The 14,693-nt window shown below is 42.2% G+C and overlaps 1 protein-coding gene across 1 annotated transcript; it reads left to right on the forward strand.

Moving 5' to 3' along the window:
• Positions 1 to 1,453: 1,453 nt before the first annotated feature.
• Positions 1,454 to 13,936, forward strand: arhgap31 (Rho GTPase activating protein 31). Its single transcript, XM_069677691.1, has 12 exons — positions 1,454 to 1,835; positions 4,910 to 5,012; positions 5,358 to 5,502; positions 7,031 to 7,113; positions 7,237 to 7,344; positions 7,444 to 7,583; positions 7,670 to 7,877; positions 8,001 to 8,122; positions 8,630 to 8,686; positions 8,808 to 9,437; positions 9,541 to 9,689; positions 9,814 to 13,936. The coding sequence occupies exons 1-12, from the start codon at positions 1,736 to 1,738 to the stop codon at positions 11,803 to 11,805; spliced, it is 3,837 nt and encodes a 1,278-aa protein (XP_069533792.1). The 5' UTR covers positions 1,454 to 1,735; the 3' UTR covers positions 11,806 to 13,936.
• The last annotated feature ends 757 nt before the right edge of the window (positions 13,937 to 14,693 follow it).

The raw sequence follows: 14,693 nt of genomic DNA on the forward strand, positions 1-14,693 counted from the left end.
TGCCTGTTACATTATTTAATTACAGTACTTTATGACCCGGCAGCTCACTGGTGCTTCCGCTCAGCAAGAAGGTCCAGGGCCCTTTCTGTGCATGTATCTTCAGTTCAAAGCTCAGGTGGGCTGAAAACTCTGCAGAGCCATCATATGTGAGTGTTTGTTTGTGATATCAGACGTGCTTCCTGTCAGCATGTAGGGATAGCACCATTGGTATCTTGGGTAGGAATAAGCAGGTAGAATTTGTCCTATCAACTTTAAAGGTGGTACTTTGTCAGTGTTGTATTCATAACTTGTTTCCACTGCTCTTTAAAGATGCATCGGACGCCTGAGAACCATCAAACCAAACCTGCTTTAACATGGTAAGAAAATGTTTTAGTGTCGATTAACACCTAGTTTTGTAACATGTCCAAAGATTCCAGCAGACTAGTTTCACATGCTGTTTGATGGCTGCATAGAGCAGAGTAGTCTTCAGTTTTTGTATCAAATGTGAATCTGGAATGCGGTCAGATGTGCTTTGATAAAGTTTAAAGATCTGTAATTCTGTGAGAATTATAAAGGGCTACAAACATGAGGCATACATCATCACTACTCACACTACTTTCATGATTGTTCTCTGGGAATGCAGGTATGCAAATGGATTATATTTAGTCAAGACAGGAAGTAGCATTGTTACTCAGACCACTGAAAGAAAACATCGTTTAATTTACAAAACCAACATGAATGCTTTACATTTAATCCAGTCATGGATTATATCTTTGTGATAAAGTTTTACTCCAGCTTAAAAAAGAAATGCAATTCACGGCAGTAACGAGAACCATGTGTGTCGTCCATCTCCGCGCTCCAACCCCCCCCCCCGATCTCCCCCCCATTTCCCATCTGTGCCCTTCAGGCCCTCACTTCAGTCACCTCCCACTTCCCTCTTCCTTCAGAACCCGTCTGTTTTTGTTTTCGAGCCCGGGCTCTTTGCACAGGAAATTGTATACATTGGGAGCATTCAGGAAGGCAGAGAGCAGCCTTCCCGTTAGCTCTGAGTTTGGGCACATGAAAAAAAAACACTCAATAAAAGAGGTCAGTAATTCCTAAACCAGGAGAGGAACAGAAGTCAGCTGTTCTCCTCCCCGTTACTTCACTTCCCTCCCCTTTAGATAGTCCTAACATTTCAAAATCCACTGCCACGAGTTCATCTATAAACATAGACTATTTAACAAATCTAAAAGTGGAATCTGAATTGAAATAAAACTATTGATCCTGAGGGGATTTGTTATACATGTATGCTTCCTCAGTCACAGAGAAGCCAGTGTAAAGGGGAGACTGTGTGTGGAATGAAGGAAAAGAGGAGGAGATAAAAAGCAGCAGAGAGCGAGAGACTGGCTGGGGGTGAAAAAACAACAGGAAACTGACCGATTCTAATGCTGTTTCTGCAAATCCTTCACAGATAACGCAGCGGTCTGCCACGTCCCAGCGAAGCAACCCTCCCGCCGTATATTTTCTTTAAACATCACTTGAACCGCCGACAATCTAAAGGACTTAAATCTCAGTATGTGACGTCACTTCTGCTCTCAGCCTCCGACCGTGTGGTTAGTCAGAATGTGAGCGGATGCAGACGTTTGGGAGCTGATTGCTGGGATTTCTTATGTGGCTGCTTTTTTGACCCGCAATCTCAACCTTTTTCTCAGGGTCATATGGATCGATCGCCGTGCTTCCTGGGATCTGTTTGACTACGACTAACTGGAGCCACATGAAGAATAAAGGGAATAAGCTGAAGTCCAAAAAGAAAGGAAGTGAAAATGCATTCGGCTGTGACCTGACAGAACATCTCCAGAACTCCGGACAAGATGGTAAACTTCTTATTTTACTTTCCTTTAAAGTCTTAAACTCCTTTACAAGCAAGCTCCACACTTTTTCTTTACCTGATTACTTCACTCACACACAGAGAATAACATTTATACTGACAATTCAGCTCTTAAAGTTATTCCCTTGATTGTTTTAGCAATTATAACATCCTACATACTCATTATGTGGTGGAATAAGGACAGGAAGGACAAAAGTCTAACAATTATGTAACAAATACAAGCTTTTTTCATGTTTTTTACACACCTAAGTTCAAGGTGTACATGTGTTTCACATTGAGTGAGGCGATTCATTCACCCATTGGCTGTATTAAATGGTCATTTGTGACTTTGGGTGTGGCTCTTACATTTTTTTATGTCAATTTCCTACACTGACTAAAGCTCCTATGAGTAGTGTAACCGGGCGGTGCTGCTGTTTATGGATGCTTAAAATTACGAGCCAAGAAAAGAAACAAAATGTGTCATTAAACATTCAAACATGTAGTCAGCTTTATAAGGAAGGGTTTCATTATCTCATCCCTGTATCCCTCTTTCTTTCCTCTCATTCTTTATTGTCTTATATGACTTTCATCATCATCTAACTTCTTTTGGGAGCAGCAGGATGTGTCTAAAAAAAGAGAGTGAACAGAAATGTCCCACGTGCTGAGGCTTATGAAAACTAGTGCTGAGGATAACTTTAAGGAAGACCTGTGAGAGCGGCCGCTCTGTGAGGCGGGGCGTCGGGGTGCAGGAAGTGAGGGAGGAGGTTTGGGTCGTACCCCCTCCATCATGGACGTCCAGCAGACATATTGTGTTTTTACATTGTTGGTGCATTACGTTGTTACTGATTTCAACAGGAAGAACTAAATACCACTGGAAGCTACTGAGGCCGTAACTGAGACACAAAGTAGATGTTAAGTTTAGACACAGTGACAATATAAAAAAAACTTTTATTTTGAAATGTAACTTAGAAAGTGCACCAGATGCCCACACTTTGCCTGGAGGTCAATACTACAGTGTGTGAAGTGCTGAAGTATCACGTTAGCATTTCAACTGCACAAAAAGTGAAGCTCAGTGCCCACTTGCACATATGACAACAATCCAAAGTTGCGTGCTCAAACACTTAAATCCCCCAGCGTTCATGAAACAGCTCTTTAAAGGCAAAAAGATTAAACATTGAAATTAGTCTGAAAATAATAAGCAATCTGGTGTGACAAATAAAAATCTGTCTGCGTTGGATGTGAATAGGATAAAAAAAACTTGGACTTCCTGTTTCACACTAACAAAAGGGATTGTGATTAAGTCGTTGTGTAAGTTGTTTATGACAACTGCAAATCAGCAGACACGCACACATGTGTCGTCTGGAGGAAGGGGTGTTGAAACACACAAACGTCATCTATTCACTTCACCAATTTCATAACAAGGTTTCTGAATCTGTCACTGAACCATGGAAGTCAACATACAGCAGTGCTAACATAAAATAGGTTTAACTGGACAGAGAGAGAGAGAGACTGCAGGCTGTGGAGAGTTTTTATAAAGCCTACCACTGAGCTGCAGCTGCAGCGTTAAACACAGCATTTAACATTATTGCAGAAACAAATAACTTGCATCTGTCGGCAACTCGAGTCAGACTGTAACTTGAAGCTTCCCCTTTCACAAATCATGCAGTGATTACATTTCATGTGGCATAGTAAAATATCTTTTATGAATCACAAGCAGAGCTCTTCACTCAGCGCAGAAACTGAGAGGCACCAACTGAAGGCTTCCCATCCAGCTCCTGACCACAGGCATGTCACTGAAAGTCCAATTAAATCCAATAGACGAGAATGTAAATAGCAGATTCTTGGTGTCTGCAGTGGTGACGGAGAAATTAACCATGGCTGAAATGACTCCTTCATTTAGTGCAAGATTAATTTTAGTTTGCAAGACGATGATTTTTTTAAACTTCACACAAAGAGACATGAAAATAAGGTCTGCAAAAGTAGCAACCAGTAGAATAACCAATTATAGTTATTATAAGGGCTTCAACTTTTTGTTGTTGATTATTCTGTCAAGGATTTACTCGTTTCAGCAGTTAGTGTGTTTGGTCTTTAAAATATGTTATGCACAATTAATTGAGTATCAATAACTGATGATTAATTTAATGCTTGCCAACATATCAAGTAATTCAGCTCTACGTATTTATTCCTCCATATAGTGAAATGTTAATAAATGTAAGGGAGCGTGGGAGTTTCAGCTCTTCAGTCTGTGAAAGACGATTACGTCATACTAACTACTGATTTTCTCGTGTGAATAACAAGTTTCCTCTTTAAACCAGCAGTGTGACACATCATTGAATCCTCGTACTTCTTCAAACCCTGCACAGCTTAGATGTTAGACTTTATAAAATCTTAGATGTATTGAAAATCTTTTGAGTCAAATTAAAATCAAATGTATTCTTTATGTCTACAAAAAAAACCCTGCTGATTCAAATCGTCTGCCTTTAAAAAGAAATCCTGATGCAATTAAAAACACATCTTTTTCCAACTATCTTTATTTGTAATCAACAGCTCTTCTCAGGATCAGCTGAAGGGAAGCTCAGACAGAAGCAGAGCATGTGATTTAGCTTTAAAGCCTCAGTTAAATCTGTTCAGATTTTTACAGCCAAACACAGTTGTGTACAGAAGGTGATGAACTGTAGTACAGAAAGCTGTGTGCTGTCGGCGAGTGGTAACATTTCAAACGCAGTTTTCTATTAGAGGAAATGTCGTAAGTAATACCAGCTACAAGGACTGGGTGTGTCAACCTTCCTCTGAAACAAACAAACCATTTTTAACTTCCTGTCAAAGTCCACCTACAATCAGCGGCCCTAAGGAATACAAAACAGACATGGTGGAACAAACCCTATACCATGAAGTCAGCCTTACAGTATGTGCATTGTTAGTGCTGAAACACTGCTTTTAGAGTCGCTTCCTTCCCCTTCTGTTAAGGTTTCATGTGCTCATCGAGTCTACTGTGCGAATGTTTAGTGTAAAAGAGCTGAAACGGGAGAATCAAATGTGTTCCTCTAACTTTATATGACTAACATGATTTGTCATCTTCAGTTCCTCAGGTTCTGATTAAATGTGCAGAGTTTATCGAGGAGCATGGGGTTGTGGACGGGATCTACAGACTGTCGGGGGTCACCTCAAATATCCAGCGCCTCAGGTACTCATGCAACATCAAAAAGTTTTCTGTTCTGTAGCTTTAGTTATTTAGTCAAATCAATGCAGCTCGAAATTAAATATTATCTCAGAGAAAATCACACAAAAAAGCTAGCTCGTTTTTTCTCCATGTGGGCCTGATAGAAAGCCATGGTATGTAAACGTTTGAATCATGCTTCTCTTTCAGATTAAACGTGTTTAGCCTCTTTGTTGCCGTTTATTTTTTGCTGTAATAACATTAGTCAGCTGGAAAGACTTCAAGCGAACATGTCGTAAAGTGCAACAGTGTGTTTAACAATCAAAGTATTCAGCTAACTGTGTGTGTGTGTGTGTGTATGTGTGTGTGCAGGCAGGAATTCAGCTCCGAGGCGTGCCCTGACCTTACAAAGGAAGTGTACCTCCAGGACATCCACTGTGTGGGTTCCTTATGTAAGCTGTACTTCAGGGAGCTTCCCAATCCTCTGCTCACATACGAGCTATACAGCAAGTTCACTGTGAGTACATTCAAGTCACATTTACTGAAGTATCATTTGTGACCCAGCAATGGCCTGAGGGCTGATTCACTCTAACTCCACGCCTTTAAAACAGTAATTAATAACAGTCAAAACAGCATCTCCGAACCCAGACATCAATCAGCAGTATTTATTCCACATGGCCCCTCAGTATATTTGTGTCAGCACTCTATAAACCTTATTTACTATCATTTTCAAGAGTGTGACCTCATGCTTCAGCTCACTATTGATCAGCTGTCTGCATCTCCTCCCTGGAGACAACAGAACTATTAGCAGATGTGTAATAAACTGTAAGCAAAGGACAAACTGTATGACATAATTACACTTAAAGATTCATTTTACCTCAGTATGATTAATCATCATATATCTTTGTTTTGAAACTGTAGCTTTGATTGTATAACCGTATAAAGATGCCCCTGTTTTTGAAGTTTGTGTCTTGTTGGTCATTCTGCCGAGATTCTGAAGAGCCTTAATTCAAAGAACATAATTTTGGTCCTTCTGAACCACAGGGGGCTTTTTAGGATTGTAAGAGCAAAATCCCCTAAGTATCAATACAAAATTAGGGTGACATAATCTCTACTCACCAGAGAAACACTCTGCATTTTCTGGACAAACTGCAGATGTGAAAGAGGCTTTGGAAAAGAGCAGGAGAGACAGGAACTGGAATACCAAACTGTGAGACCTGCTTCGTGCTCTCTGTGGAGCGCTCTGTGTACACTGCTCAGACATTTGCATACCTTGGCATTCATACATCTCGTGCTGCTTGTGCCTGAAAACTCCAGAGCTGTAGGAACAATCACTTCCTCACATGCTGAATGTTGAAGAAAAAAAAACAGTTTCCCCATCATAAACGTCCTCGCTTTGTTCGAAGAAATGAACTCAACAACATTAAGAGGGATCTGTGCATTTTTATAAAGTGTTGGTGCATTATTGATTAAAACACAATCTGCACACCCGTTTGATCTGCTCATGTGTTTTGGATTTTAATTTAATCTGTCTTTTTAGTCTTTGTTCTTTGCACAATAGACGAACAAGAACAAGCATGTTTTAACAACTACTTATTTACCTTGACGACCTCACACATGACCAGTAAACAGAGCTAACGCACTCATCTGTTTGGGCCTCAATCACATGAGTTTGACTGCACGCACGCCAGCGTGTCTGTTTACATCTGTTCAGCAGGGATAACTGGGTTAGGAGGCCAGGTGGAAGACATGCAGTGGGATCGTACAGTCGCTTTACCATAACGTTCACCAACACATTGAGCCTGTTAACTTCTAATCGAAATAAGAAAAACAGATGGTAGACGTTTGTTGGTTTAAGGGTGTATGCAGGGGTTGCGAACAATACAAGGATCGTTATCAGACGGAATTTCAAGACAGCTGCGGAGACCACAAGTGTGAGAACTCAATTCATATTTGGCATTAGGCACAAAGATCAGGACTCCAAGTCTTTCATTTACCAACACCTGGATTCTTCTGACATGGACATGTGTCTGTTTCACATGCAGGAAGCGGCCTCGGTCCAGGGGGATCATGAGAGGCTTTTACACATTCAGAGGGTCATCAAAGAACTGCCGGCCCCTCATTTCAGGTGAACTTCTGCCCTCTTTAACTCTCAGCATTAAAGACCTTTTAAATTTGCAGTCAGGTCGGCTACTTTTCAGAAATAGTGCTGTAATAAATGTGACAAGAAGTGTTTGTCGTCTCTCCTCAGGACTCTGGAGTACCTCACTAAGCACTTGACCCACCTTGCCACCTTAAGCACACAGACCAACATGCACACACGGAACCTGGCTCTAGTTTGGGCTCCAAATCTGTTAAGGTGAGTTCGGTTTCACAGATGTGCTTGAGACACTTAATAAAATATTTTTTAAATTATCAAAAGATTTCAACAGTTTTTATTTTCACCTCCTGTTCTCAGATCTAAAGATATCGAGGCTTCAACTGCTAACGGAGACATGGCTTTCCAGGAGGTGCGGATACAACAGTCAGTGGTTGAGTTTATTCTAAATCACACAGAGCAGATCTTCAGCGATTCTATTCAAATTAAACCCAAAGAAGGTAAGACATTCAAAACAAACAAACAGATTCAATCTGGAGATTAGATCTTTTGGTAGTTTGTTAACTGACTTGTTGAACTTCTCCAGGACCGAGCCTGATGTGTGGGGAGAAATATGCCACACTCCCGATCAGCGGTCAGTGTGGGCCGATGAAGCTGATGAGCCTGGAGGAAGCTCAGGCTCGCTCCTTAAGTCCGAACCATCCTGTGCATAGAGAACGCCAGCGAGAGAACAGCCTGCCTGATACCAGCACGGCCACGCTCTACCACACCGTCATCGACATATCAGACAGCAAGTAAGACCGATCAGAGTTCAGCCCTTAGAGGCAAAGTGTTTGATGCATGATAAGTGTATTAACTACGTTGTCATTGAAGCTGTGGGAGAGCACTGGGTTTAATATTGTCTCTTTATCCATAAGGAGAAAGTTTTCTGGGAAATCAAAGAAGTGGAAGTCCATCTTCAACCTGGGCCGGTCTGTGGACACGAAGGGGAAACTGAGCCGGAACGGCAGTGTGTTCATAAGAGCACAGGGGATAACAGGTAGAGTGCTATCAATGATCAACCACACACATTTAAAGGAACGGTTGCTTAGCGTTCACGATGTTCCTGCAGTCTTAGAAAGTCCAATATCAACATGAACGATGCTCTTTCCAAGCCAAACAATGAAGACAAAGTTACAGCTCCATCATAACAGATTATCATCACAGGAGAACTAGGAGTGGTAACCCGTAGACGTGGTGCATGAGCTGATTCTTTGAGTGGGAAAAAAGTATGACAAAGAAAACAATAAGTACAGAAAAGTAATAAGAAAAGTATCAAGGAAGTTAGCATTGATCTTGTGTTCACAAATCTGTTTTTTTTTTTCCTTTAATGGAAACTTTTTGCTATTTTTTCATTAGGAAATTAAAATTGATTCAAATAAAAAGAGTCACAAACTGTGACTTCTGTGGTTGAAGAATGATTTGTTTAGCTACAGCTTATTTAGTTCTTTTTTCTGCCTCTGAATACTTAAATTGTTCTTTAAACCAAGATAATATTGTGTTACAGAAAAGGCAGCTCTTCGGCCATCCAGGAGCATGGAGTCCTTGTGCTCCTTACCAACAGGTGGGGCTACAACCTAGAGATTTTAATTTCAAACTACAAGCTTTGCCAAATCGTAACAGTGATTTGTTCTATCACAGTGAACTGATATCTTTTGATATTTATGGGTTTTTTTAATATGCAGATGATGACAGAACAGGAATCAGCAGTCCAGCTGGTGGAGCCGGTAGCAATTTTGTTCCAGATGTGAAATCCAGGACTCTGGGTTCTGACTCGCTCTACGACCTGAGTGAACAAGACCAAAACTGGGAGTTTAAAGGGACCAAAGCAGGCGGGGCGACAGGTGGCTGGAACCAAAAGGGGTCACCAGGTGCCTCCGCAGCCCCTCAGAAAACTCTGCCAGAGCAACTGAAGGTGTTCAAAGGCGACGACCTCAGCCGCTACCGGCCCACCTCTCCCAAAAACAGGAGGATGTTGTACTCGGGCTCCTCCAACAACAGCTCCTCTCGGCCCTCCTTCCCCGGAAGCTTCTTCCCGCTGGAGTCCTCGCCCAGGCATCAGCGTAGAGCCGTCAACATATCCGAGCCTTTCGCCGTGTCCGTACCCCTGCGCGTGTCAGCCGTTATCAGCTCCAACAGCACGCCGTGCAGGGGCCCCGCCAAGGACAAGGCAGCTACTCTGAAACCCAAAGAGAGCTCAGAGCAGAGCAGCAGCAGTGGAAAGAGCAACACGTTCCCCCAAATGGAACCCAAGAAGCAGGAAGGAACAGAGAAGAAAAACACAGAGGAGCTGACCCCGAGAGTCCCGCCAGAGGGTGAGGACATCTCACTTTATCACTTTAAAGTGGCTTTCTGTGTTAAATGTTAAAGGATGTGATGTAGGATGTAATGAAAAACCTTTTCACTATACTTTTTCAGATACGAGCAAAGAAGTGGTGCAAGAATGTCAAGGAGGGATGAATATATCTGAACTGGAACCACGGTCACTTGAAAATGCAAGAGAAGGCAAAGCTGCAGCGCCCTCTCCTGGGGAAGAACTGAACAAGCAGCCTGCAGCTGTGCAACTGGTACGTCATGTAGTTACTTTGGCTTGAACAGGCACATAACGATGATTGTGTTTCTTTGTTTTAATGGCCGAATCACTTTGCTGAATCCTTTCTGTTTCTGTTTGTTCATCATCTTCTTTCTCAGGACAATAGACCTACTGGGAAAGAGCTGTGGCCCGACCTGCACCAGGAGCTGAAGATAACCGAACCTGAAATTGACCTGCTGGATGAGACTTTCAAGCCTGTTTTCAGCTCCAGGAGCACTTGTGAGGTCCCGAAGTTAACGATGGATGTGAAGTCGAAGCGAAGCCGCAGCTCTCCATCTCTGTCTCTGTTATTTAGGGAGCAGTCTTCACTCTCTTTGAGTGACAAAGCAATCGCCAGTGGATCAGTCTCTGCAAAGAAACTGCCCTCGGAGTCAGACATCTTTTTTTCTCTTGACACAAACATAGAAAAAGATGATAAAGATAAAGAGAAGAAGCTGCATTTAAAAATTGCTCCCTCAGACAAAGGCGACACCAAACTTCCTCTAAAGGAAACTTCTTTAGATAAAGTTGTCAATCCTTTGACGATAGAGGATACCCCAACGGCTAAAGGCTCCTCAGCAGCAGATGATACAGAGAAACATTTAAAGAAACCTGAAATTCCTCAGGGCGACAAAAGCATCTCCTGTCATGGAGCGAAGAAGAGCGCGACTCCTGAGCTGGAACTGATTCAGAGGCTGTCGGTGTGTTTGGAGGAGAGACGCAACACCTTGGAGCTGCCGATCCTCGACCATGACGAGGGAGGTGGAGGACACCCGGAAGAGCTGGACTTGGTGGAGCCCTGGGATGATCTTAGCTCCAGCAAGCAATGGGTGACCAGTCCTCTCCACTCGCCTGACATAGAGGAGCTGTTTAACCAGCTGTCACCCTTCAGCTCTCGAGGGGAAACTCCGAGCTCAGAGGAGGTCAAAGTTTCATCTCCTTCAGGTGATGAAAACACAAAATCTGTCATTAAGCGCACCGAACACTCCTCAGGAAACCTTCCTCACACCACCGGCAGCAAACCGGAGACTAAGTGGACGTATTTGCCGTCAGTACCAACACGTGTTCGTGCGAATAGCAGTAATGAAACACAACTTCACGCAGGAAAAAGCAGCACAACAAAACAGAAGAATACAGCATCATCTCAGAGGTTTTACAGACAGATGTCTCATGAGGCAGCTGCTTCAGAGAAAAGAGAGGAAAACTTCTTCTCTAAACACAGGCCGTTCTCACTGAACTTAGACCTGGGGCAGCGATGCATCAGAGACATTTCTAATCAGCAGAACCGTAACTCATCAGAGTTTTCCTCCTATCAGAAAGGATTACAGGCCTCGTCTGGAGCTGTGAACAATGGGCTGCCCTCAGAGCTGGAGCTGTTTCTGAGCGATCGGCAGGCGCCTCTACGCCGAAACTCGGCCCCGGTCAGCGTGACGTCGGTGAGAACAGCCTTCATGATAAAAACATGCCAGGCCAAAGCCGTGCCGGTTGTCCCCCCGAAGGTGCAGTACAGTCAGATACCCAACTTCAGACATGAGGGTGATTTCAGTGCAGTGAAGGAACAAGAAAAGGAACGACCTAAAATGACTGCAGAGAAGAGCAACAGTCTGCCTCCTCCCATGATGTCTGATCTAAAGGAGGAGCTGGAGAATAAAGAGCCTCCACCAAAACATCAAAAACACCCAAATGTTGAGAAATGTGCAGAGAATGTGAAGACCTCATCGACTACAGAGCTGCCAGTCATAACACGGAGACACGCGCCCAGCCTGGAAGTGTTTGTAGATTGTCCCAGAGCCACCAGAGGGAACATTTTACAAAGACCGTCCTTCAGGAACAGACAGAGACCCCAGAGTCTCATCCTGCTCAGCCCCCCTTTCCCCATCATGGACTACCCGCCGTCAGGAGACGACGGCAGGCTGCTCTCCTCCATCAAGAGTCTGAACGACACTAAAGATATGGCGGAGAACTTCAGGACGCCGGAGGGGATCCCTCTTCAAAATAAAATGACTATTCCTAAAAGTGGACAGAGACTGGAGACGTCGACCAGCTGCTTCTACCAGCCGCAGAGGCGGTCCATGATCTTTGACAGCAGGAGCCACCGACAGAACGAGTGACTGACACTGCGTGTGTGTACATAGACACAGTATAAAGGAAGCTTATAAACTGAAAGGAGGGTCGTGAGATAACCCAGCGTGAATCACAGCATTCTGATTGCTATGACTCAAGCATTTCCTGGTGGTTGGCGGATGTTTTTAACCATGAAGTATTTGATAAGGGGTTTAGGAAGCCGTGATGTATGTGAACGCCATTTAAGCTTTATGGAGGCCTGCGGATCGTGTTTCATTAATGTGCGGATCATTTCTGTCGATCAGAGGGTTCATTGTTTGGTCTATGCAATATAAGAAAATAGTTCCTCAGTGGCTAGCATTGTGTGTCTGGATTTGGCAAATCAACAGTCCAGTTATAAAGTTTAAGCTACATTTATTGCCTAAATAATTTGCTGTCAACTGTTTTTTAAAAAATGACTTAAGAATGACAAATACACTCATGTGAAGTTACAGTAAGTGGCCCCACGATACTAGATTATTGCGGTTAATTTAGTCATGATATGTTATCATATTTGAAACATTTTGCGATATGCTAAAATTTGCTTTCGGTCTTTGGTTCATCACAGTTTAAACGTTTTTATTGCAGCAAAACAGGATTGTAAAGCAGACAGACTGACCGACACTGACATAAACACCTGCAATATATGTTGCACGGATCTGACAAACTGAACTTGTGTTCCAGTCCTTAAAGTCTAACTCAATTCAATGCAAACAATCGACACTTCTTTGCTATGACAGGGATTTTTAACAGTGCAACGTGTACAAAAAAAGTAATGCAGCCTCTTTAGGAACTGAGGGACTTAAAAATAAATTACTGTAATTTGTATTGGCATTTCTATGTATATCAATGCTCTGTGTTTGTCTATCAATACAATTTTGCCATACTAAAAATCACAATACTACACTGCATCCATTTTCCTCACCCCTTACAGTGTGTGTGGCGCTGTGTGAGATTACCACAGAATATTGACAGCCATTTTTTCCAATAAACACTAACACATCAGAGCTTTACAAAACAGCAACTAACAAAGTTGCTGTTGTGAAGCATTTTTTGGAAAAGGAAAAAATATAATAACCTTTCCCCCAGATTTCAATGAAGCAAAAAAGTCACAAGGTTACTCGTTCAGCATAGTTTTTTTAGTGTCTCTACAATAGTTCTATGTTCTGGATTCTGCTTAAAAAAACAGTCTCTTCATATCATAACAACCTAATGACCCTTCAGCAGCCAAAGCTCAAACTGACGCAGATTACAAACTCTTACACATAAATATTCACTTCAGTCATCCTCAGACATGAAAGGCTCTGAGTGCAGGAAGTGAACAGTGAAGGTAACAGAAGATAAAAGAGCAAACTGAATATCTGACAGTGAAACTGTTTAACAGTTTAACAGCCATGAATCTGATCCTGTAGATTAAGATGTTTATTTATTCCTTTATTAACATGATATGAAGTAAACTTGATACCTATAAATATACTGTATGTTGGCTCTGTGACAGGCTGACGTCAATGTGCGTTTAACTAATATTTAAAAAAGGAGAAATCATTTTTCTGGTTTAAATATATTACAGACAGTATTAATAGTATTTACCCACAGAAGGACTCTAATTGTATCTTTACTGTCTGTGATTACTTTGTGCGTCATGGCATTTTGTATCTGTTCTGTTTTTAAAAAGAGTATCTGGTGTTCTGAAAAGTAAACTGGAGGCTGAGTGTGTGCGCGCTGACTGTATTCAATGTGTTTGGTTTTTCACGGTGCTTTGAGTCAAGGTCAGAGGAAGTTTTTTCTTTACATTTTACAAACACGGGATCTCGTATATTTACCTTTTTGTGCCATTTGCGGTCGAGCTCCCAGGAACATAACACAGTTGGGATGTAAAAAGAGGTTACAGTGTATTTTTTAAAGCGACAAACTGTAGTTTGGATGGACTGGATGAATGGTCAGTGTTTCAGAGATGAGATGAGAAGTGTTTTTATGTGTTTTGTAACTGTTGTATACTTGTTGATACTGAAATGGATTGACTGTATTCATAGGAAGAACTGAGACGTTTTGCCTTCATTATCTGTTGAGCGACCGGAGGTTATGTACATAAGACACTTAAGATGAGTTTTGTTACAACACAAAGTTATGAGAATAAAAGTTCTCTCTGGTTAAACATGTGATAGTATTTTGTTAATTGTTGCTTGAGGGCTCAAATTTGTCACCTTGATTTTTCTACCCGATGTTTTTTCCAGGGGTTAAAGAGGGCTAAGAGTAGACGGACTGACGCTATAACAACAGGTAAATGGACTGCACTTATATAGCGCCTTTCTAGTCTTCTGACCACCAAAATTACATGACACATTCACCCACTAATGTAGTACCATGCAAGGTCACAAAATCAGCCAAGCTACGTGTTCATACACTGCAGCCTCTTTCAGGATCTTGCCCAAGGATACTTTAGCAGGTAGACCAGAGAAGCTGGGGATCAAACCGCCAACCTTCCAATTGGAGTACAGACTCGCTCTACCTCTGAGCCACAGCCGTCGCAGATCCCGGTATCATCAAGGTAATTTGAAGTGGGAAGTTCACAGCACTCGGAGTGATGACAAAGCTACTGAGATTCTTAACTCGGTACATTTATAAACTGCAACAACCAGGCTTTACACCTTTTAAATCTTTGCTTTTTATAAGCTTTGTTTTTCTCATTTGAGTATCTCAGCACACACATATGCAAACATTATCACACAGGTTTGAAGATCTTGTTGAAATACTGACATAGTTACAGCTCATAAAGTTGATATCATATGCAGAAATGTAAGCAACTGTTATAGATAGAGATGGCGTCTTTCTCTTCCTCAGATTCCTGAGATTTTCATAACTTTCCAGCAGTCGTTCAGGGAGCAGCTCTCTGAGA

This window comes from Semicossyphus pulcher, unplaced genomic scaffold, assembly GCF_022749685.1.
Source record: "Semicossyphus pulcher isolate SPU_LCO1_2020_fin unplaced genomic scaffold, fSemPul1.0.p SCAF_10, whole genome shotgun sequence".
NCBI lineage: Eukaryota > Metazoa > Chordata > Actinopteri > Labriformes > Labridae > Semicossyphus > Semicossyphus pulcher.